Source organism: Schistocerca gregaria, chromosome 3, assembly GCF_023897955.1.
Source record: "Schistocerca gregaria isolate iqSchGreg1 chromosome 3, iqSchGreg1.2, whole genome shotgun sequence".
Lineage (NCBI taxonomy): Eukaryota > Metazoa > Arthropoda > Insecta > Orthoptera > Acrididae > Schistocerca > Schistocerca gregaria.
In genome coordinates, this window is record NC_064922.1 from 955856434 (window position 1) to 955881366 (window position 24933).

General features: G+C 58.8%; 1 protein-coding gene across 1 annotated transcript; it reads left to right on the forward strand.

Annotated features, from left to right (window-relative positions):
• Positions 1-257: 257 nt before the first annotated feature.
• Positions 258-22196, forward strand: LOC126355726 (uncharacterized). The gene is made up of 13 exons (XM_050006095.1): positions 258-291; positions 5575-6450; positions 6535-7470; positions 7615-9270; positions 9355-9990; positions 10075-11190; positions 11275-12870; positions 13615-14370; positions 14455-14970; positions 15055-15510; positions 16015-16410; positions 17415-17464; positions 22020-22196. The coding sequence occupies exons 1-13, from the start codon at positions 258-260 to the stop codon at positions 22194-22196; spliced, it is 9201 nt and encodes a 3066-aa protein (XP_049862052.1).
• Positions 22197-24933: the final 2737 nt, after the last annotated feature.

Sequence of the window (24933 nt, forward strand, 5' to 3'; positions counted from 1 at the left end):
GTACAGTCACAATATTTACCGATGTGAGGTCCACTTGAAAAATGGAAAAAGTGCGACTCTTGTGCTCGTTTCATTAACGTATCAACGTACATATTACGTTAAAATACAGTAGAGTAACTGTTGAAGTATACCAATGGCCTTGCTTCGTTGAGTACTCCTGTTCTTTTCAGATCACCGAAGTTAAGCAACGCTGGGTGTGGCTATTGCTAGGGTGGTGACTGCCGAGTACGTGGAGTCGAGCGACAGAGTTGGCGGTGATGAGTCCAACGGTGGCCCCCTTGGTGCTGTCAGGTAAAGGGCGAGTTGTGGAGCCCTATAAATACTCAAAGTTCGGAGTTGGCGTGGCAGCAACCACGTGGTGCCTAACGTTAGCCGAGCAAGAAGGGTAGACCAGCGAGTGGTCCAGCTGCGTGGCTGGGAATTCCACGGTGACGCTGTGTCTATGAAGGAGACACGCCGGGAGTACCAAAGATGGCAGACTTTGTGAACCTTAATGGCAGAAATCTCACAGTTCGTATGGAAATTAATAATAGCCATGGGAATCATGATACCTCAAAAAGAAACATGTACATTACCATTATTTGCACGATGATTCTGATGGTGTAATCAGATTTTGAATATCTTTATCAGTTCAGAATTTAGTATCTGACTAAATTATACAAGTAACACCCAGCAACGAATTTCCAAAATCCAAAGGCTTCATCCGATTTTGTCAATCGACGTGTCTTTAGAAAGCTATTAATGTAAACCTACATTGGTATAAATTACAGGCATGTAACTTGAATAGTACATGAGTTATTGGAGGTGAAAGTGGCCAATTGCTACTGATTGTGTCAGGCCATAAGTACTCCACAGTGACACGAAAACATGGTAGCAGCATGCTTATAAAGATATTTATTCGTCTGTCTTTGTTCATATCCGATTTACACTATTCATGAAGAAATTGGTCAAATATTTACTGTGTTTTAGGAAGCACAGAGGCATTAGGTTACTGGCCTACCTTTTGTTCTATTCCTTTGATATATGTTTATTTAATTTCTTTATGTATTTAATAATGTGTGTTAGAACGTGTTTATGGTGCTGCCGTAGGAATATTTATTTAATTTCAAGTTATTTAAAAGCAAATCCAGTTTTCGAACGTGTTTCATTCTGTTTGTGAGGGTGCGTTTGCTTGAAGACATCGCTCGAGCGCTCTAGCCAATCACCGCGCTCGTGAATGGGGAAAATGGATGGAACTGGGAGAAGAGCATCGTTTCGAGAGAGGACAAGGAACGGTGCGACTGCCGCAAAGACGCGGGAAAGACGGAGTGGAGCAGTTTGCGCGTGGTAGCGAGAGATAGAAATATTTCGTAGTGCCGACTTGTGTACTTGTGGAACTTTCGTGGCTTCTGCAGTGAAGACGAAGTACGCATCTGGAAGTCAATATTTCGCGAGCTATGTTGTTGTTCATAACTAATTACGTGAAGTAGGAATCTATTGTTTTCCTGTAATTCAAGTTCTATTTTATTTAATTGCTAGACCATTGACACCAATAAATGTTTTGCAGAAATATACCACATTCTCAGAAGCACTTCTACCATTGTACTCATCATTTAAAGTCTTTGAGATAGTACCTGCAGATTTTATTTAATTACGATCTTTCGTTTATAAATTTCTACGTGAAATTCGTAATTGCTGAGTAATAGGAACCTTCGACCATTCGCTTCACCTTTATATTCATGTTGTATACTGTAGACTCAGCAGTATTTGGTCACTAATGCGGCAACTACGTATCCTAGCCCATAGACAACGAAACCAGCCAAACTTTTTAATATTTCAGCTTTGAGGCCGGCCGGTGTGGCCGTGCGGTTCTAGGCGCCTCAGTCTGGAAACGCGCGACCGCTACGGTCTCAGGTTTGAATCCTGCCTCGGGCATAGATGTGTGTGATGTCCTTAGGTTAGTTAGGTTTAAGTAGTTCTAAGTTCTAGGGGACTGATGACCTCAGAAGTCAAGTCCCATAGTGTTCAGAGCCATCAGCCATCAACTTTGAGACTGAAAGCCCGCAGTGATATTCAAGAAGTGTAGTCTATCTTTCCGCACCGGGGCTTTACGCTTTCCCTTCCCCTCATCCATAACAACATAAACCCAGCAGTACCCTATACTAGCACTCATCACCGCCATCCACGTGACACAGGTAGACGGCTGACAACTCATAACAGGTCGAAGGGAGGCAGTGGCAAACCAGCTCCACTGGGATTTTTGCCATGAAGAGTGATGGAGGAACTCTGCAACCTCTCCTCAAGCTCATTCCCTGAGTATGGGACTACCTTCAATGAAACTACTGAAGGGAAACGCACATGACGTACTCAACGTCTTAAAATCGTTAGGTATGCCACATGAAGCTGGAACCGCTTATTGATTGTAACAAACTGCGGGGATCGTGACTGGAACATTTAATCCGCTGTTACAAACAGTCCCGCGTCTAACTAGCAAGGTATGTATGGTCGTTATCATCTTGGAGGAGGGAAGTGTCCATAGTATACCCATAAAGAAGATGAGGAAGAGAGGGCAACATTTGGTCAGCGAGAATATTCACTGAAATTTACAGTAACATGAATGAATGCACTCAAGTTATGGTACGAAAAACACCTATGGTATGGCCAATGTATGACATCCCACACTCGCGTGGTATTGGCTTCCGTAACCCCAGGTCATCCTTTACAGTCCGCAACATTGCCCCAATCTTAGTGGGTGTGCAAAATACACTCTTGATGTCATGTTTCATGAGAATTCTGATGATCTTAGCAGAGATCGGTCCAGCATATGGCAAGTATGCCACCCACTTCGCCTCTTCTGGTTCTTCTTGTGGATCCTCTGGTTGACTGGCAGGTCGGAGTGCCTTCTGGATGTCTCTAGATGAGAATTCATTCTTGCTGAACACGAACTGTAAGTGTTCTATCTCCGCTCTGTCGGGGTTTGACAGAGTAAATGTTTGTGGACTAGTTTTGAGTACTCCATTCTTCTGTGCTGAATGGTGGCAGCCGTTGGCTTGAAGGTGTAAGTGAGCATGTGTCGGTTTGCAGTGCACACTGTGTCCAAATGTGCCATCAGGCTTCCTCTTGACAAATACATCCAGGAATGGGAGTTGTCCTTCCTTCTCCAGTTCCATTGTGAATGTTATTTGGGTGGCATGAATTCAGATGTTCTAGCTTCTCCCTGCCATGGGAAAAAATGACAGAGGAATCATCCACATATCTAAAAAAGCGCTTCGGTTGATATGTGGCCGTAGTCAGTGCCTCCTCTTCAAATCTTTCCACGAATATGTTGGCTACCACTGGTGATAGAGGGCTGCCCATTGCCGCCCTTCCGTTTGCTCATAAAATTAGCCCGCAGTAGGACGTACTTCGACGTTAGTACATACCTGAATAAGTCGAGGAGGGCGCCATAGCACCTCTCTCGAATGAGATCGAGTGAGTCATTCAGTAGTACTCGTGTGAAGAGAGACCACATCGAAACTGACCACTATGTCAGAGTCAACAATGTGTCGTTCCCTCAGCCACTGTAGAGAGTCCTCTGAGTTCCCAGTGTGGTGCACACATTTGCCCACATGTGGTGCCAGCATCTTCTTTAGGTATTTTGCAGTAGGATGAGTAACAGCGCCGATATTGCTAACAATAGGTGGAAGAGGAATCCCATTCTTGTGAACTTTGGGAAGTCCATACAGACTAGGTGGTACTGGCGCTTTGGAACACAGCTGTTTGAAAACTTGTTCAGGCAGGCCCGTCTCCTTCAGCAAAGCCCTGGTCTTTTTGTCCACTGTGTGTGTGGGGTCACTTCGTTTGTATGCAGGATCCTCCAGAAGTTGTAGCACGTTTCTGTCATACTCTATCTTCTTTAGGATGACTGTGGAGTTCCCCTTGTTTGCTGGCATCGTGACAACACTGTCATCCTCCCGAATATGCCCGAGTGCCAACCTTTCATCGCTTGAGATGCTGCATCTGAGGGCCTGGTCTTGGTGAGCGCCCCGCACGTCTCTCTACAGATCTTTTCAGCCACACTGGACGTTAGCCTGTTGGTTGCTTGTTCAACTGCACTGATGGAAGCTGCGACAGGCACGTGCCAGGGTGTCACTGGAAAGTTGAGGCCCTTGCTGAGAACTTTTAAGGTGGTCTCATCGAGCTTCTTGTCACTCATGTTGACCACGGTGCTGATGTCCCCATTCTGTTGCTGCTTGTTGTTGAGCCACTCGAACTTGGCTAGTTGACATGCTGTTGACTTCTTCTTGATGCATTCTGCTAGACACCAGAAGGCGCCATCAACTTGATCCCAGTCTTGATTGGCCAGGAAAGCTGATGTGGTAAGATGGAGATACAGCAACCCCTTGGATAAATGTGTGGTAAGGTATTATCGGACCAAACTGCTGAGGTCATCGGTCCCTAAGCTTACACACTACTTAATCTAACTTACGCTAAATACAACACACACGCACCCATACCTGAGGGAGGACTCGAACCTCTGATGGGGGGGATCTGCGCGAATAGTGACAAAACGTCTCAGATTGCGCAGCTGCCCCGTGGGGCCAACTCCCTGGACGTCACATCTAGTCAATGGCACATGTCAAACACTCTCTCCCCTACCAGCGCGAGGTTAGCCCAGTATTTGATCTTGTTCGCCGTTCTGGGACTGACACGGTGCTTCATCCTGGCGACTACTGGGACTGCCTCCCACTCTCAGCGTCTCATCAGGAAACTGACAGAACTCAGCATTCTCCCTTTCCTTTGCCGAAGCTTGTCCAGCTTCTTGATGTTGCGGTACATCTCCTCCCTGTAGAGTCTTCTGATGTAATTCTTCAGGCCTTCCCAGCGATCTGTTGGCATTTTGAAAAAAAAAAACTTGACTTTTGCCGGATGTTTGCGTCGTTCTCGCACGATATTTCGACGGCGTAACTCACTGTCTTCTTCAGGTGCTACCAAGGAATGGTCCTTGGGCGAATCGAGTCAAGTATTCATGACTGTAAAGTGCTGGGCGTCCCTAGTCGATCCGCGCCACTTCGGGTGTTCCCTCCGTGGTCCGCGCCCTCCAGACGGGGCTCCCAAAACACATCGGCATTTCACAAGAAACAGCAGTGGGGACCGAGAAAACTGCCACGAGACAGAGCACCAGACACTACAGATTTGTCCTGACACTCCTGAGATGACGACCACGACCCTAGAGGACGGCCAAACGGGGCGCGGACGTCGGTCGTAGCACCAACTATCGGAGGGAACCATTGGAGCCGAGCCTAGTGGGCGCGGACCGGGAACGAAACACTCGATGCGGTGCGGACCAAATACGGAACGCCCAGTATGAGACGGAAGTGAAAACTGAGGACACTGCAATGAGACAGAACACCAGACTTCACAGACCGACTTTCACAGACCTCAAATTACGAGCACGACCCCAAAGGATGGCCGCACCGGGCGCAGACGGCGGACGGAACACCAGCGCCCAGAGGTGACAATGGGAGCTGGGTCTGCCGGGCGCGGACCACGGAGGGAACACCAGCGCCCAGAGGGGACAATGGGAGCTGGGTCTGCCGGGCGCCGACCACGGAGGGAACACCAGCGCCCAGAGGGGACAATGGGAGCTGGGTCTGCCGGGCGCCGACCACGGAGGGAACACCAGCGCCCAGAGGGGACAATGGGAGCTGGGTCTGCCGGGCGCGGACCACGGAGGGAACACCAGCGCCCAGAGGGGACAATGGGAGCTGGGTCTGCCGGGCGCCGACCACGGAGGGAACACCAGCGCCCAGAGGGGACAATGGGAGCTGGGTCTGCCGGGCGCCGACCACGGAGGGAACACCAGCGCCCAGAGGGGACAATGGGAGCAGGGTCTGCCGGGCGCGGACCACGGAGGGAACACCAGCGCCCAGAGGGGACAATGGGAATTGGGTCTGCCGGGCGCGGACCACGGAGGGAACACCAGCGCCCAGAGGGGACAATGGGAGCTGGGTCTGCCGGGCGCCGACCACGGAGGGAACACCAGCGCCCAGAGGGGACAATGGGAGCTGGGTCTGCCGGGCGCGGACCACGGAGGGAACACCAGCGCCCAGAGGGGACAATGGGAGCTGGGTCTGCCGGGCGCCGACCACGGAGGGAACACCAGCGCCCAGAGGGGACAATGGGAGCTGGGTCTGCCGGGCGCGGACCACGGAGGGAACACCAGCGCCCAGAGGGGACAATGGGAGCTGGGTCTGCCGGGCGCCGACCACGGAGGGAACACCAGCGCCCAGAGGGGACAATGGGAGCTGGGTCTGCCGGGCGCTGACCACGGAGGGAACACCAGCGCCCAGAGGGGACAATGGGAGCTGGGTCTGCTGGGCGCAGACCACGGATGGTACACCAGCGCCCAGAGGGGACAATGGGAGCTGGGTCTGCCGGGCGCTGACCACGGAGGGAACACCAGCGCCCAGAGGGGACAATGGGAGCTGGGTCTGCCGGGCGCAGACCACGGAGGGAACACCAGCGCCCAGAGGGGACAATGGGAGCTGGGTCTGCCGGGCGCGGACCACGGAGGGAACACCAGCGCCCAGAGGGGACAATGGGAGCTGGGTCTGCCGGGCGCCGACCACGGAGGGAACACCAGCGCCCAGAGGGGACAATGGGAGCTGGGTCTGCCGGGCGCGGACCACGGAGGGAACACCAGCGCCCAGAGGGGACAATGGGAGCTGGGTCTGCCGGGCGCTGACCACGGAGGGAACACCAGCGCCCAGAGGGGACAATGGGAGCTGGGTCTGCCGGGCGCCGACCACGGAGGGAACACCAGCGCCCAGAGGGGACAATGGGAGCTGGGTCTGCCGGGCGCGGACCACGGAGGGAACACCAGCGCCCAGAGGGGACAATGGGAGCTGGGTCTGCCGGGCGCCGACCACGGAGGGAACACCAGCGCCCAGAGGGGACAATGGGAGCTGGGTCTGCCGGGCGCGGACCACGGAGGGAACACCAGCGCCCAGAGGGGACAATGGGAGCTGGGTCTGCCGGGCGCTGACCACGGAGGGAACACCAGCGCCCAGAGGGGACAATGGGAGCTGGGTCTGCCGGGCGCCGACCACGGAGGGAACACCAGCGCCCAGAGGGGACAATGGGAGCTGGGTCTGCCGGGCGCCGACCACGGAGGGAACACCAGCGCCCAGAGGGGACAATGGGAGCTGGGTCTGCCGGGCGCCGACCACGGAGGGAACACCAGCGCCCAGAGGGGACAATGGGAGCTGGGTCTGCCGGGCGCGGACCACGGAGGGAACACCAGTGCCCAGAGGGGACAATGGGAGCTGGGTCTGCCGGGCGCCGACCACGGAGGGAACACCAGCGCCCAGAGGGGACAATGGGAGCTGGGTCTGCCGGGCGCCGACCACGGAGGGAACACCAGCGCCCAGAGGGGACAATGGGAGCAGGGTCTGCCGGGCGCCGACCACGGAGGGAACACCAGCGCCCAGAGGGGACAATGGGAATTGGGTCTGCCGGGCGCGGACCACGGAGGGAACACCAGCGCCCAGAGGGGACAATAGGAGCTGGGTCTGCCGGGCGCGGACCACGGAGGGAACACCAGCGCCCAGAGGGGACAATGGGAGCTGGGTCTGCCGGGCGCCGACCACGGAGGGAACACCAGCGCCCAGAGGGGACAATGGGAGCTGGGTCTGCCGGGCGCCGACCACGGAGGGAACACCAGCGCCCAGAGGGGACAATGGGAGCTGGGTCTGCCGGGCGCGGACCACGGAGGGAACACCAGCGCCCAGAGGGGACAATGGGAGCTGGGTCTGCCGGGCGCCGACCACGGAGGGAACACCAGCGCCCAGAGGGGACAATGGGAGCTGGGTCTGCCGGGCGCCGACCACGGAGGGAACACCAGCGCCCAGAGGGGACAATGGGAGCAGGGTCTGCCGGGCGCGGACCACGGAGGGAACACCAGCGCCCAGAGGGGACAATGGGAATTGGGTCTGCCGGGCACGGACCACGGAGGGAACACCAGCGCCCAGAGGGGACAATGGGAGCTGGGTCTGCCGGGCGCCGACCACGGAGGGAACACCAGCGCCCAGAGGGGACAATGGGAGCTGGGTCTGCCGGGCGCGGACCACGGAGGGAACACCAGCGCCCAGAGGGGACAATGGGAGCTGGGTCTGCCGGGCGCCGACCACGGAGGGAACACCAGCGCCCAGAGGGGACAATGGGAGCTGGGTCTGCCGGGCGCGGACCACGGAGGGAACACCAGCGCCCAGAGGGGACAATGGGAGCTGGGTCTGCCGGGCGCCGACCACGGAGGGAACACCAGCGCCCAGAGGGGACAATGGGAGCTGGGTCTGCCGGGCGCTGACCACGGAGGGAACACCAGCGCCCAGAGGGGACAATGGGAGCTGGGTCTGCTGGGCGCGGACCACGGATGGTACACCAGCGCCCAGAGGGGACAATGGGAGCTGGGTCTGCCGGGCGCTGACCACGGAGGGAACACCAGCGCCCAGAGGGGACAATGGGAGCTGGGTCTGCCGGGCGCCGACCACGGAGGGAACACCAGCGCCCAGAGGGGACAATGGGAGCTGGGTCTGCCGGGCGCGGACCACGGAGGGAACACCAGCGCCCAGAGGGGACAATGGGAGCTGGGTCTGCCGGGCGCCGACCACGGAGGGAACACCAGCGCCCAGAGGGGACAATGGGAGCTGGGTCTGCCGGGCGCGGACCACGGAGGGAACACCAGCGCCCAGAGAGGACAATGGGAGCTGGGTCTGCCGGGCGCCGACCACGGAGGGAACACCAGCGCCCAGAGGGGACAATGGGAGCTGGGTCTGCCGGGCGCCGACCACGGAGGGAACACCAGCGCCCAGAGGGGACAATGGGAGCTGGGTCTGCCGGGCGCGGACCACGGAGGGAACACCAGCGCCCAGAGGGGACAATGGGAGCTGGGTCTGCCGGGCGCCGACCACGGAGGGAACACCAGCGCCCAGAGGGGACAATGGGAGCTGGGTCTGCCGGGCGCGGACCACGGAGGGAACACCAGCGCCCAGAGGGGACAATGGGAGCTGGGTCTGCCGGGCGCTGACCACGGAGGGAACACCAGCGCCCAGAGGGGACAATGGGAGCTGGGTCTGCCGGGCGCCGACCACGGAGGGAACACCAGCGCCCAGAGGGGACAATGGGAGCTGGGTCTGCCGGGTGCGGACCACGGAGGGAACACCAGCGCCCAGAGGGGACAATGGGAGCTGGGTCTGCCGGGCGCTGACCACGGAGGGAACACCAGCGCCCAGAGGGGACAATGGGAGCTGGGTCTGCCGGGCGCGGACCACGGAGGGAACACCAGCGCCCAGAGGGGACAATGGGAGCTGGGTCTGCCGGGCGCCGACCACGGAGGGAACACCAGCGCCCAGAGGGGACAATGGGAGCTGGGTCTGCCGGGCGCCGACCACGGAGGGAACACCAGCGCCCAGAGGGGACAATGGGAGCTGGGTCTGCCGGGCGCCGACCACGGAGGGAACACCAGCGCCCAGAGGGGACAATGGGAGCTGGGTCTGCCGGGCGCCGACCACGGAGGGAACACCAGCGCCCAGAGGGGACAATGGGAGCTGGGTCTGCCGGGCGCCGACCACGGAGGGAACACCAGCGCCCAGAGGGGACAATGGGAGCTGGGTCTGCCGGGCGCGGACCACGGAGGGAACACCAGCGCCCAGAGGGGACAATGGGAGCTGGGTCTGCCGGGCGCCGACCACGGAGGGAACACCAGCGCCCAGAGGGGACAATGGGAGCTGGGTCTGCCGGGCGCCGACCACGGAGGGAACACCAGCACCCAGAGGGGACAATGGGAGCTCGGTCTGCCGGGCGCGGACCACGGATGGAACACCAGCGCCCAGAGGGGACAATGGGAGCTGGGTCTGCTGGGCGTGGACCACGGATGGTACACCAGCGCCCAGAGGGGACAATGGGAGCTGGGTCTGCCGGGCGCTGACCACGGAGGGAACACCAGCGCCCAGAGGGGACAATGGGAGCTGGGTCTGCCGGGCGCGGACCACGGAGGGAACACCAGCGCCCAGAGGGGACAATGGGAGCTGGGTCTGCCGGGCGCCGACCACGGAGGGAACACCAGCGCCCAGAGGGGACAATGGGAGCTGGGTCTGCCGGGCGCCGACCACGGAGGGAACACCAGCGCCCAGAGGGGACAATGGGAGCTCGGTCTGCCGGGCGCGGACCACGGATGGAACACCAGCGCCCAGAGGGGACAATGGGAGCTGGGTCTGCTGGGCGCGGACCACGGATGGTACACCAGCGCCCAGAGGGGACAATGGGAGCTGGGTCTGCCGGGCGCTGACCACGAAGGGAACACCAGCGCCCAGACGGGACAATGGGAGCTGGGTCTGCCGGGCGCGGACCACGGAGGGAACACCAGCGCCCAGAGGGGACAATGGGAGCTGGGTCTGCCGGGCGCCGACCACGGAGGGAACACCAGCGCCCAGAGGGGACAATGGGAGCTGGGTCTGCCGGGCGCCGACCACGGAGGGAACACCAGCGCCCAGAGGGGACAATGGGAGCTGGGTCTGCCGGGCGCCGACCACGGAGGGAACACCAGCGCCCAGAGGGGACAATGGGAGCTGGGTCTGCCGGGCGCCGACCACGGTGGGAACACCAGCGCCCAGAGGGGACAATGGGAGCTGGGTCTGCCGGGCGCGGACCACGGAGGGAACACCAGCGCCCAGAGGGGACAATGGGAGCTGGGTCTGCCGGGCGCCGACCACGGAGGGAACACCAGCGCCCAGAGGGGACAATGGGAGCTGGGTCTGCCGGGCGCGGACCACGGAGGGAACACCAGCGCCCAGAGGGGACAATGGGAGCTGGGTCTGGCGGGTGCGGACCACGGAGGGAACACCAGCGCCCAGAGGGGACAATGGGAGCTGGGTCTGCCGGGCGCGGACCACGGAGGGAACACCAGCGCCCAGAGGGGACAATGGGAGCTGGGTCTGCCGGGCGCGGACCACGGAGGGAACACCAGCGCCCAGAGGGGACAATGGGAGCTGGGTCTGCCGGGCGCCGACCACGGAGGGAACACCAGCGCCCAGAGGGGACAATGGGAGCTGGGTCTGCCGGGCGCCGACCACGGAGGGAACACCAGCGCCCAGAGGGGACAATGGGAGCTGGGTCTGCCGGGCGCCGACCACGGAGGGAACACCAGCGCCCAGAGGGGACAATGGGAGCTGGGTCTGCCGGGCGCGGACCACGGAGGGAACACCAGCGCCCAGAGGGGACAATGGGAGCTGGGTCTGCCGGGCGCGGACCACGGAGGGAACACCAGCGCCCAGAGGGGACAATGGGAGCTGGGTCTGCCGGGCGCCGACCACGGAGGGAACACCAGCGCCCAGAGGGGACAATGGGAGCTGGGTCTGCCGGGCGCGGACCACGGAGGGAACACCAGCGCCCAGAGGGGACAATGGGAGCTGGGTCTGCCGGGCGCGGACCACGGAGGGAACACCAGCGCCCAGAGGGGACAATGGGAGCTGGGTCTGCCGGGCGCCGACCACGGAGGGAACACCAGCGCCCAGAGGGGACAATGGGAGCTGGGTCTGCCGGGCGCGGACCACGGAGGGAACACCAGCGCCCAGAGGGGACAATGGGAGCTGGGTCTGCCGGGCGCGGACCACGGAGGGAACACCAGCGCCCAGAGGGGACAATGGGAGCTGGGTCTGCCGGGCGCCGACCACGGAGGGAACACCAGCGCCCAGAGGGGACAATGGGAGCTGGGTCTGCCGGGCGCGGACCACGGAGGGAACACCAGCGCCCAGAGGGGACAATGGGAGCTGGGTCTGCCGGGCGCGGACCACGGATGGAACACCAGCGCCCAGAGGGGACAATGGGAGCTGGGTCTGCCGGGCGCCGACCACGGAGGGAACACCAGCGCCCAGAGGGGACAATGGGAGCTGGGTCTGCCGGGCGCGGACCACGGAGGGAACACCAGCGCCCAGAGGGGACAATGGGAGCTGGGTCTGCCGGGCGCCGACCACGGAGGGAACACCAGCGCCCAGAGGGGACAATGGGAGCTGGGTCTGCCGGGCGCCGACCACGAAGGGAACACCAGCGCCCAGAGGGGACAATGGGAGCTGGGTCTGCCGGGCGCCGACCACGGAGGAAACACCAGCGCCCAGAGGGGACAATGGGAGCTGGGTCTGCCGGGCGCGGACCACGGAGGGAACACCAGCGCCCAGAGGGGACAATGGGAGCTGGGTCTGCCGGGCGCCGACCACGGAGGGAACACCAGCGCCCAGAGGGGACAATGGGAGCTGGGTCTGCCGGGCGCCGACCACGGAGGGAACACCAGCGCCCAGAGGGGACAATGGGAGCTGGGTCTGCCGGGCGCGGACCACGGAGGGAACACCAGCGCCCAGAGGGGACAATGGGAGCTGGGTCTGCCGGGTGCCGACCACAGAGGGAACACCAGCGCCCAGAGGGGACAATGGGAGCTGGGTCTGCCGGGCGCCGACCACGGAGGGAACACCAGCGCCCAGAGGGGACAATGGGAGCTGGGTCTGCCGGGCGCCGACCACGGAGGGAACACCAGCGCCCAGAGGGGACAATGGGAGCTGGGTCTGCCGGGCGCCGACCACGGAGGGAACACCAGCGCCCAGAGGGGACAATGGGAGCTGGGTCTGCCGGGCGCCGACCACGGAGGGAACACCAGCGCCCAGAGGGGACAATGGGAGCTGGGTCTGCCGGGCGCCGACCACGGAGGGAACACCAGCGCCCAGAGGGGACAATGGGAGCTGGGTCTGCTGGGCACGGACCACGGATGGTACACCAGCGCCCAGAGGGGACAATGGGAGCTGGGTCTGCCGGGCGCCGACCACGGAGGGAACACCAGCGCCCAGAGGGGACAATGGGAGCTGGGTCTGCCGGGCGCGGACCACGGAGGGAACACCAGCGCCCAGAGGGGACAATGGGAGCTGGGTCTGCCGGGCGCCGACCACGGAGGGAACACCAGCGCCCAGAGGGGACAATGGGAGCTGGGTCTGCCGGGCGCCGACCACGGAGGGAACACCAGCGCCCAGAGGGGACAATGGGAGCTGGGTCTGCCGGGCGCGGACCACGGAGGGAACACCAGCGCCCAGAGGGGACAATGGGAGCTGGGTCTGCCGGGCGCCGACCACGGAGGGAACACCAGCGCCCAGAGGGGACAATGGGAGCTGGGTCTGCCGGGCGCCGACCACGGAGGGAACACCAGCGCCCAGAGGGGACAATGGGAGCTGGGTCTGCCGGGCGCCGACCACGGAGGGAACACCAGCGCCCAGAGGGGACAATGGGAGCTGGGTCTGCCGGGCGCCGACCACGGAGGGAACACCAGCGCCCAGAGGGGACAATGGGAGCTGGGTCTGCCGGGCGCCGACCACGGAGGGAACACCAGCGCCCAGAGGGGACAATGGGAGCTGGGTCTGCCGGGCGCCGACCACGGAGGGAACACCAGCGCCCAGAGGGGACAATGGGAGCTGGGTCTGCCGGGCGCCGACCACGGAGGGAACACCAGCGCCCAGAGGGGACAATGGGAGCTGGGTCTGCCGGGCGCCGACCACGGAGGGAACACCAGCGCCCAGAGGGGACAATGGGAGCTGGGTCTGCCGGGCGCGGACCACGGAGGGAACACCAGCGCCCAGAGGGGACAATGGGAGCTGGGTCTGCCGGGCGCGGACCACGGAGGGAACACCAGCGCCCAGAGGGGACAATGGGAGCTGGGTCTGCCGGGCGCGGACCACGGAGGGAACACCAGCGCCCAGAGGGGACAATGGGAGCTGGGTCTGCCGGGCGCGGGCCACGGAGGGAACACCAGCGCCCAGAGGGGACAATGGGAGCTGGGTGTGCCGGGCGCCGACCACGGAGGGAACACCAGCGCCCAGAGGGGACAATGGGAGCTGGGTCTGCCGGGCGCCGACCACGGAGGGAACACCAGCGCCCAGAGGGGACAATGGGAGCTGGGTCTGCCGGGCGCCGACCACGGAGGGAACACCAGCGCCCAGAGGGGACAATGGGAGCTGGGTCTGCCGGGCGCGGACCACGGAGGGAACACCAGCGCCCAGAGGGGACAATGGGAGCTGGGTCTGCCGGGCGCGGACCACGGAGGGAACACCAGCGCCCAGAGGGGACAATGGGAGCTGGGTCTGCCGGGCGCCGACCACGGAGGGAACACCAGCGCCCAGAGGGGACAATGGGAGCTGGGTCTGCCGGGCGCGGACCACGGAGGGAACACCAGCGCCCAGAGGGGACAATGGGAGCTGGGTCTGCCAGGCGCCGACCACGGAGGGAACACCAGCGCCCAGAGGGGACAATGGGAGCTGGGTCTGCCGGGCGCCGACCACGGAGGGAACACCAGCGCCCAGAGGGGACAATGGGAGCTGGGTCTGCCGGGCGCGGACCACGGAGGGAACACCAGCGCCCAGAGGGGACAATGGGAGCTGGGTCTGCCGGGCGCGGACCACGGAGGGAACACCAGCGCCCAGAGGGGACAATGGGAGCTGGGTCTGCCGGGCGCCGACCACGGAGGGAACACCAGCGCCCAGAGGGGACAATGGGAGCTGGGTCTGCCGGGCGCGGACCACGGAGGGAACACCAGCGCCCAGAGGGGACAATGGGAGCTGGGTCTGCCGGGCGCGGACCACGGAGGGAACACCAGCGCCCAGAGGGGACAATGGGAGCTGGGTCTGCCGGGCGCCGACCACGGAGGGAACACCAGCGCCCAGAGGGGACAATGGGAGCTGGGTCTGCCGGGCGCGGACCACGGAGGGAACACCAGCGCCCAGAGGGGACAATGGGAGCTGGGTCTGCCGGGCGCCGACCACGGAGGGAACACCAGCGCCCAGAGGGGACAATGGGAGCTGGGTCTGCCGGGCGCCGACCACGAAGGGAACACCAGCGCCCAGAGGGGACAATGGGAGCTGGGTCTGCTGGGCGCCGACCACGGAGGGAACACCAGCGCCCAGAGGGGACAATGGGAGCTGGGTCTGCCGGGCGCGGACCACGGAGGGAACACCAGCGCCCAGAGGGGACAATGGGAGCTGGGTCTGCCGGGCGCCGACCACGGAGGGAACACCAGCGCCCAGAGGGGACAATGGGAGCTGGGTCTGCCGGGCGCCGACCACGGAGGGAACACCAGCGCCCAGAGGGGACAATGGGAGCTGGGTCTGCCGGGCGCGGACCACGGAGGGAACACCAGCGCCCAGAGGGGACAATGGGAGCTGGGTCTGCCGGGTGCCGACCACGGAGGGAACACCAGCGCCCAGAGGGGACAATGGGAGCTGGGTCTGCCGGGCGCCGACCACGGAGGGAACACCAGCGCCCAGAGGGGACAATGGGAGCTGGGTCTGCCGGGCGCCGACCACGGAGGGAACACCAGCGCCCAGAGGGGACAATGGGAGCTGGGTCTGCCGGGCGCCGACCACGGATGGTACACCAGCGCCCAGAGGGGACAATGGGAGCTGGGTCTGCCGGGCGCCGACCACGGAGGGAACACCAGCGCCCAGAGGGGACAATGGGAGCTGGGTCTGCCGGGCGCCGACCACGGAGGGAACACCAGCGCCCAGAGGGGACAATGGGAGCTGGGTCTGCTGGGCGCGGACCACGGATGGTACACCAGCGCCCAGAGGGGACAATGGGAGCTGGGTCTGCCGGGCGCCGACCACGGAGGGAACACCAGCGCCCAGAGGGGACAATGGGAGCTGGGTCTGCCGGGCGCGGACCACGGAGGGAACACCAGCGCCCAGAGGGGACAATGGGAGCTGGGTCTGCCGGGCGCCGACCACGGAGGGAACACCAGCGCCCAGAGGGGACAATGGGAGCTGGGTCTGCCGGGCGCCGACCACGGAGGGAACACCAGCGCCCAGAGGGGACAATGGGAGCTGGGTCTGCCGGGCGCGGACCACGGAGGGAACACCAGCGCCCAGAGGGGACAATGGGAGCTGGGTCTGCCGGGCGCCGACCACGGAGGGAACACCAGCGCCCAGAGGGGACAATGGGAGCTGGGTCTGCCGGGCGCCGACCACGGAGGGAACACCAGCGCCCAGAGGGGACAATGGGAGCTGGGTCTGCCGGGCGCCGACCACGGAGGGAACACCAGCGCCCAGAGGGGACAATGGGAGCTGGGTCTGCCGGGCGCCGACCACGGAGGGAACACCAGCGCCCAGAGGGGACAATGGGAGCTGGGTCTGCCGGGCGCCGACCACGGAGGGAACACCAGCGCCCAGAGGGGACAATGGGAGCTGGGTCTGCCGGGCGCCGACCACGGAGGGAACACCAGCGCCCAGAGGGGACAATGGGAGCTGGGTCTGCTGGGCGCGGACCACGGATGGTACACCAGCGCCCAGAGGGGACAATGGGAGCTTTGTCTGCCGGGCGCCGACCACGGAGGGAACACCAGCGCCCAGAGGGGACAATGGGAGCTGGGTCTGCCGGGCGCGGACCACGGAGGGAACACCAGCGCCCAGAGGGGACAATGGGAGCTGGGTCTGCCGGGCGCCGACCACGGAGGGAACACCAGCGCCCAGAGGGGACAATGGGAGCTGGGTCTGCCGGGCGCCGACCACGGAGGGAACACCAGCGCCCAGAGGGGACAATGGGAGCTGGGTCTGCCGGGCGCGGACCACGGAGGGAACACCAGCGCCCAGAGGGGACAATGGGAGCTGGGTCTGCCGGGCGCCGACCACGGAGGGAACACCAGCGCCCAGAGGGGACAATGGGAACTGGGTCTGCCGGGCGCGGACCATGGAGGGAACACCCGATGCCGTGCGGACCGACTAGGGTGCGTCCAGCACCTTAAAGGCATAAATACTGGGCTCGATCCGACCAACAAAGCTAACGCGAGGCTCAAACAACTCTACCCTATGCTTAACAGGCTTACCACACTCAACAGGAGGGTGTCTAGATCCATGTACATGAGACTTATTAGACCCCTGATGACGTACGCAGCCCCTGTCTGGGGATACGCTGCGCCAACTCGCCTGCGCCGTCTGCAGCTCATACAGAACAAAGTACTCAAAAGCATAAGCAACGCTCCATGCTACACACGCATCGCGGACCTTCACCGGGAATACCGGCTAGATACCATCTTGCAGGTATTCCAAAAACTCTCCACATGACTGTACAATAACACGAGACACTCGCGCAACCCGTTTATTCTTTCTTTGGGTAACTACGACCTCAACCATAGATGGAAACATAACAGACCAAAGACATTACTGGCTAGGAACTAAACATCTATGGTCCATAGAGCCCCTGCAACACAGCTACTATTGGTAACCCGAGATGTTCGACCAGCCGAAAATCAGGCAACCGCAGGGAAACCGTACTGTACACAGCACGCAAACCAGCCACACACACCCCCTACTCCGTCTGTGAGCCGATCTATGACCGATCGCTCACTAATCTACAACGACCTTGAACTGTTGCAGGGACGCAGAAACTGCAGCAAGCGCCGCAACAAGCTCCAACAACGAGAAAGGTAACGATGCACGATACCTCGAATTAACGCAACCACACCTTGCATGCACTGTCGCAGATAGCAAGCCACTACTGCCCTTACTACCCGTCCTACTCTCGCAGAGTTTTTTTTCCCTTGGCGCTTGCCTTGGCACTTTTTTTCCTCTGCGCTTACAACCGCTACCCTTCAATCGTTTTCGACCACTTCTATCTCCTGATGGACCATGTTAATGAGTAATCTTACCCAGACGCATGGACAACATCACAGCCTGCATCCTGTGATGCCTGATTCAAAAACTTACATGTTTACGGAGGTGACAGTAGAACTTTTGGTTTGGTCAACACGTTAGTGTGGGCGTGGAGGGGCCCCCATCCTATGCCCAGGAACCAGACCAGTGGAGGCGCGCGCATCACTGGTGTAGCCCGTAACCTGAGCTCGGCCAGAAGAAGAGCTGCGAAGCTGTGCTTGGACTGTGGCGTAACCCAAAGCAAATTGTCGTGCGTCATTATTACGACACAACAAAGTTGTCGTGTTATCGCGCCACAGAATGGGCAGAAAAGGGCAGAAGAAGAAGAGGCCAGACACAGAGAGGCAGCCTTCGACACCGCAACCCACGGGGAATGCGGAACGGACGTGCGACGAGCATCAAGAACCTGTCCCCCCTCTGTACATTCAGTGCAGTAGAGGGTCGTGGACAGAGATGTACGATGTCATAGCCAGCTGCTGCAGGGAAGAAGTTGGCGTAGAGTCGCTCGACTCAGACGCCATCGTCCAGCTGCAGGCACCGAGCGTTTCCGACCACCGTGCACTGAACAGATCTGTGGCCGCCCATATTGTTGATCCTCGTACTGTAGAGAATGATAATTAAATCGACATCCTACCTGCAAACAGGCGTTGATATACATCATTGGGGACATGTTGAAAATGTGTGCCCCGACCGGGACTCGAACTCTCGATCTCCTGCTTACATCGCAGACGCTCTATCCGTCTGAGCCCACGAGGGCACAGAGGATATCTACATCTACATCTGCATCCATACTCCGCAAGCAACGTGAAGGTGTGTGGCGGAGGGTAGCTTGAGTACCTCTATCGGTTCTCCCTTCTATTCCAGTCTCGTATTGTTCGTGGAAAGGAATATTGTCGGTATGGCTCTGTGTGGGCTCTAATCTATCTGATTTTATCCTCATGGTCTCTTCGGGAGATATACGTAGGAGGGACCAATATACTGCTTGACTCTTCGGTGAAGGTATGTTCTCGAAACTTCAACAAGAGCGCGTACCGAGCTACTGAGCGTCTCTCCTGTAGAGCCTTCCACTGGAGTTGATCTATCATCTTCGTAACGCTTTCGCGAGTACTAAATGATCCTGTAACGAAGCGTGCTGCTCTCCGTTGGATCTTCTCTATCTCGTCTATCAACCCTATCTGGTACGGATGCCACACTGCTCAGCGGTATTCAAGTAGTGGGCGAACAAGCCTACTGTAACCTACTTCCCTTGTTTTCGGATTTCATTTCCTTAGGAATCTTCCAATGAATCTCAGTCTGGCATCTGCTTTACCGACGACCAACTTTATATGATCATTGCATTTTAAGTCACTCCTAATGCCTACTCCCAGGATAGTGCGCCTGCAGGGACTTATCCCTTGCACGCTCCCCGTGAGATCCACATGCCCAATATGTGCACACTACTACATTTACAGTGCGCCTAATAGATGTTTGCCCATCACACTCATTACTCGTGGCAGATTAATCTACCAAGTCCCGTATGAGTCGGGGCATCCCGTGTGCGTTCGCACAAGAAGGTCAATGGCCGGGTAGCCATATTTTACTGTATCTGAAGGTAGTAACTGTTCACGAAAGAACAGATACCATTGATGACCGTGCAGCTCGGGGTGTCGATTTAATTATCATTTCATTCTAGAGAAGCTGCACGGTCATCAATGGTGTCTGTTCTTCCAGGAACAGTTACTACCTTCATACACTCCTGGCATTTCCACTTGGCGCCTCAGCTGGACCAGCGTTCGTGCTGGACGTGCAGACCGCGTGAGACGACGCTTCATCCAGTCCCAAACATGCTCAATGGGGGACAGATCCGGAGATCTTCCTGACCAGGGTAGTTGACTTACACCTTCTAGAGCACGTTGGGTGGCACGGGATACATGCGGACATGCATTGTCCTGTTGGAACAGCAAGTTCCCTTGCCGGTCTAGGAATGGTAGAACGATGGGTTCGATGACGGTTTGGATGTGCCGTGCACTATTCAGTGTCCCCTCGACGATCACCAGAGGTGTACGGTCAGTGTAGGAGATCGCTCCCCACACCATGATGCCGGGTGTTGGCCCTGTGTACGTCGGTCGTATGCAGTCCTGATTGTGGCGCCCACCTGCACGGCGCCAAACACGCATACGACCATCATTGGCACCAAGGCAGAAGCGACTCTCATTGCTGAAGACCACACGTCTCCATTCGCCCCTCCATTCACGCCTGTCGCGACACCACTGGAGACGGGCTGCACGATGTTGGGGCGTGAGCGGAAGACGGCCTAACGGTGTGCGGGACCGTAGCCCAGCTTCATGGAGACGGTTGCGAATGGTCCTCGCCGATACCCCAGGAGCAACAGTGTCCCTAATTTGCTGGGAAGTGGCGGTGCGGTCCCCTACGGCACTGCGTAGGATCCTACGGTCTTGGCGTGCATCCGTGCGTCGCTGCGGTCCGGTCCCAGGTCGACGGGCACGTGCACCTTCCGCCGACCACTGGCGACAACATCGATGTACTGTGGAGACCTCACGGCCCACGTGTTGAGCAATTCGGCGGTACGTCCACCCGGCCTCCCGCAATCCCACTATACGCCCTCGCTCAAAGTCCGTCAACTGCACATACGGTTCACGTCCACGCTGTCGCGGCATGCTACCAGTGTTAAAGACTGCGATGGAGCTCCGTATGCCACGGCAAACTGGCTGACACTGACGGCGGCGGTGCACAAATGCTGCGGAGCTAGCGCCATTCGACGGCCAACACCGCGGTTCCTGGTGTGTCCGCTGTGCCGTGCGTGTGATCATTGCTGGTACAGCCCTCTCGCAGTGTCCGGAGCGAGTATGGTGGGTCTGACACACCGGTGTCAACGTGTTCTTTTTTCCATTTCCAGGAGTGTATATACCGTAGAGAAGACGACCGTGCCGAAACAGCGCGAGAAGCCATCGGTGGTCCTGGTCAGGGGACTGCCTGGGACCTGTGACGAGAAGACCGTCCAGGAGGGGCTTACATTCCGGGGTGCAACTAGTGAGCTGCGCAACGGCACGAATAAGGAGAGGGCGCCGCTGCACATCGTCGTAGCGGATGGCAGCGACATCTTCGGGATGAGGAACGTCGTGCGCTTTCCTATGAGCGCCAGAGCTCTGCCCCCGGTCATGGACCCTGAGCCAGAGTGGTTCAGGTGCCAAGCTCAAGGTCGAGAGGTTAAACACAGCCGCAACTCGCCGCGGAGCGGAAAGTGCGCCGGCGCACCCGACACCCGCTCTAACAACCCTACCACAACAAAGCTCAAAATCTAATAATCATTGTGGTGTTGCTCACGCTGCTAAATACTGCATTTTCGGGCAACAACAAAGTTATTAAGCGGCAGGTGACATGAGAGCACAGTTAATAAATTCATTTCATGTAATAATAAATAAACTAGGCTCTCATCTTTTCGTGTTTCCCACGCTGGTCTCGTTGTAAAATCATGGCTCAATCGTCGAAAATGTAGGTGGTGATGATTCCAAGCTCGGATGCAAAGAGGCCTGGCTTTTATTCTGCTATATTCAAAAATTTTATACATGTGCTTCACAAACCATTCTTGAAGATTAAACCTTTGAAAGTTAGCACAGTGGTGGTGTAAAAAAATAATCAGCGCTCCGAATTTAAGTTACACTTCCTTTTTATTACGTTTGCTGCAATACCACGTAACACACAAAATATCACTTCACAATACAAAACATACTTGAAAACATCTTCCTCACTGCGTAAGTCCACATTTTATAAGCTGACTACAATATGCGTGTTTCCAACATGACTTCCGAGACTCGAGTTTTTCAAGGTCCGACTCTCTAACTAACTAATAACCGCTTACGCTCCCAAAAATCAGAGTTACAAGTACGTCAAAGATCATAGTGACAAAAGAAAGAATATACATAAGAATAATATCATTGCAATACAAACATATCGACGTATCAAAGTACCTCTACATTAATGAAATAAAACCTGAATATTCTCACAGAAATATGTTAACTATTCTACAAAAACACAGTAGAATATTGCTGGTATCGAGAGGTTCAGGTGAGGTACCATAATGGTTACGTAATTCAAATACCGTTACACCGCGCCTGTGACAGACGACGAGAAGAGGCGCCATCTTGTTGCTCGCTGCGGCAGCTTTCAGAGCCGCCACGGACGCAGATAGGGCAGCCTTTAAGGCTACCCTGACCGCAGAGATCGAGGAGGCATGCAGCCAATTGCTGCAGTTTAGCTCGGAGATGGCGCACGACGTCCGTGCGGACGCCACAGACGGAGAAAAGACACCTGCCGCCACTCCCCTTATAGAGCAGCCGGCGGAAGGACACACCGAAGAAGAAGACGGGAGCCGCCGCAACAACGCCGAAGCCCGCCGGTTCCGAGCAGCTCCACTTCGGCGAGTGGGCTAACGCAGCGTCCAGAACGCACAGGGGTGTGGGCTACGTCATCCGCTACACGGGGGGAGACAGCCGCGGCCCTCACTGAGCTTGCCAGTGCAGCCAACGAGCGACGAGTGCTGTACACGCCACGCAAACCAGCCACTCACACCCCCTACACTGTGAGCCGATCTATGACCGATCGCCCACTAATGTGTGACGACCTCGAACTGTTGCAGGGACGCAGCAGCTGCAGCAAGCCGTACAACGAGCCTCCGCAACGACAAAGGTACCTCGCACTGACATAACCACACCTTGCATGCACTGTCGCAGATAGCAAGCCGCTACAGCCCTTACTACCCCTCCTAGTGTCGCAGAAGTTTTTTTTTCCCTTGGCGCTTGCCTTGGCACTTTTTTTCCTCTGCCCTTACAACCGCTACCCTTCAATCGCTTTCGTCCACTTTCTATCTCCTGATGGACCGTGTCAATGTTAATCTTACCCAGACGTATGGATAGCATCGCAGCCCGCATCCAGTGACTCCTGATTCAAACGTTAACAAGTTATACGGACGTCACAGTAGAACCTTTGGTTTGGTCACCACGTTGGTGTCGACGTGGAAAGGCCCCATCCTTTGGAAAAAGAAAGGTGCCGCTACGCGACCGCACATCTCCGAGCGCTCGGCTTCGACGATAGCCAACCAGACAGCGGTCGGCCTTCCCCCGCACCAAGTCTCCACTGACGCAGCGCAGCTGGGGGCTCCAAAGCCCAAGCTGCAACACACCGTGCTGTAGCACTGTCACGGACTGCTATTTTGATAAATAGTCAGCATTGGCGGCCGAAGACTTCCGGCATAAAAAGTCAGCTTGTCAAAGAGGGCACTCTCTTGTCCTAGGGGTGGGAAATTGCCCCTGAAGGCGGAAGAATCAGCAATGATCAACGGCATGAGGATGCAGAAGGCAATGGAAACCACTGCATTAAAGACACGTAACGTGTATCCACAGGACATCTGGCCTGTAGTTGAAGAAGTGTCATGATGATCTCTCCATTGGCAAAAAATTCCAGAATAGTCCCCCATTCGGATCTCCGGGAGGGGACTGCCAAGGGGGGGGGGGGGAGTTACCATGAGAAAAAAGATTGAATAATCAAAGAAAGGATAACGTTCTACTAGTCGGGGCGTGGAATGTCAGAAGCTTGAACGTGGTAGGGAAACTAGAAAATCTGAAAAGCGAAATGCAAAGGCTCAATCTAGACATACTTGGGGTCAGTGAAGTGAAGTGGAAGGAAGACAAGGATTTCTGGTCAGATGAGTATCGGGTAATATCAACAGCAGCAGAAAATGGTATAACAGGTGTAGGATTCGTTATGAATAGGAAGGTAGGGCAGAGGGTATGCTACTGTGAACAGTTCAGTGACCGGGTTGTTCTAATCAGAATCGACAGCAGACCAACACCGACAACGATAGTTCAGGTATACATGCCGACGTCGCAAGCTGAAGATGGACAGATAGAGAAAGTGTATGCGGATATTGAAAGGGTAATGCAGTATGTAAAGGGGGACGAAAATCTAATAGTCATGGGCGACTGGAATGCAGTTGTAGGGGAAGGAGTAGAAGAAAAGGTTACAGGAGAATATGGGCTAGGGGCAAGGAATTAAAGAGGAGAAAGACTAATTGAGTTCTGTAACAAGTTACAGCTAGTAATAGCGAATACCCTGCTCAAGAATCACAAGAGGAGGAGGTATACTTGGAAAAGGACGGGAGATACGGGAAGATTTCAATTAGATTACATCATGGTCAGACAGAGATTCCGAAATCAGACACTGGATTGTAAGGCGTACCCAGGAGCAGATATAGACTCAGATCACAATATAGTAGTGATGAAGAGTAGGCTGAAGTTCATGACATTAGTCAGGAAGAATCAATACGCTAAGAAGTGGGATACGGAAGTTCTAAGGAATGACGAGATACGTTTGAAGTTCTCTAACGCTATAGATACAGCAATAAGGAATAGCACAGTAGGCATTACAGTTGAAGAGGAATGGACATCTCTAAAAAGGGCCATCACAGAAGTTGGGACGGAAAACATAGGTACAAAGAAGGTAGCTGCGAAGAAATCATGGGTAACAGAAGAAATACTTCAGTTGATTGATGAAAGGAGGAAGTACAAACATGTTCCGGGATTATCAGGAATACAGAAATATAAGTCGCTGAAGTATGAAATAAATAGGAAGTGCAGGGAAGCTAAGACGAAATGGCCGCAGGAAAAATGTGAAGCCATCGACAAAGATATGATTGTCGACCTGGAAAAAGCGTTCGACAATATAAAATGGTGCAAGCTGTTCAAGACTCTGAAAAAAGTGGGGCTAAGCTATAGGGAGAGACGGGTCATATACAATATGTACAACAACCAAGAGGGAATAATAAGAGTGGACGATCAAGAACGAAGTGCTTGTATTAAGAAGGGTGTAAGATAAGGCTGTAGCCTTTCACCCCTACTCTTCAATCTGTACATCGAGGAAGCAATGATGGAAATAAAAGAAAAGTTCAGCAGTGGAATTAAAATACAAGGTGAAAGGATATCAATGATACGATTCGCTGATGACATTGCTATCCAGAGTGAAAGTGAAGAAGAATTAAATGATCTGCTGAACGGAATGAACAGTCTAATGAGTACACAGTATGGTTTGAGAGTAAATCGGAGAAAGACGAAGGTAATGAGAAGTAGTAGAAATGAGAACAGCGAGAAACTTAACATCAGGATTGATGGTCACGAAGTCAATGAAGTTAAGGAATTCTGCTACCTAGGCAGTAAAATAATCAATGACGGACGGAGCAAGGAGGACATCA

Coding starts and splice junctions, on each gene's coding strand:
- LOC126355726 (XM_050006095.1), top strand. CDS start 258: ATGAGTCCAACGGTGGCCCCCTTGGTGCTGTCAG. Junction 292..5,574: donor GGCCCCCTTGGTGCTGTCAG/GTAAAGGGCGAG, acceptor CCGACCACGGAG/GGAACACCAGCGCCCAGAGG. Junction 16,411..17,414: donor GAGGGGACAATGGGAGCTGG/GTCTGCCGGGCG, acceptor GAACTGTTGCAG/GGACGCAGAAACTGCAGCAA.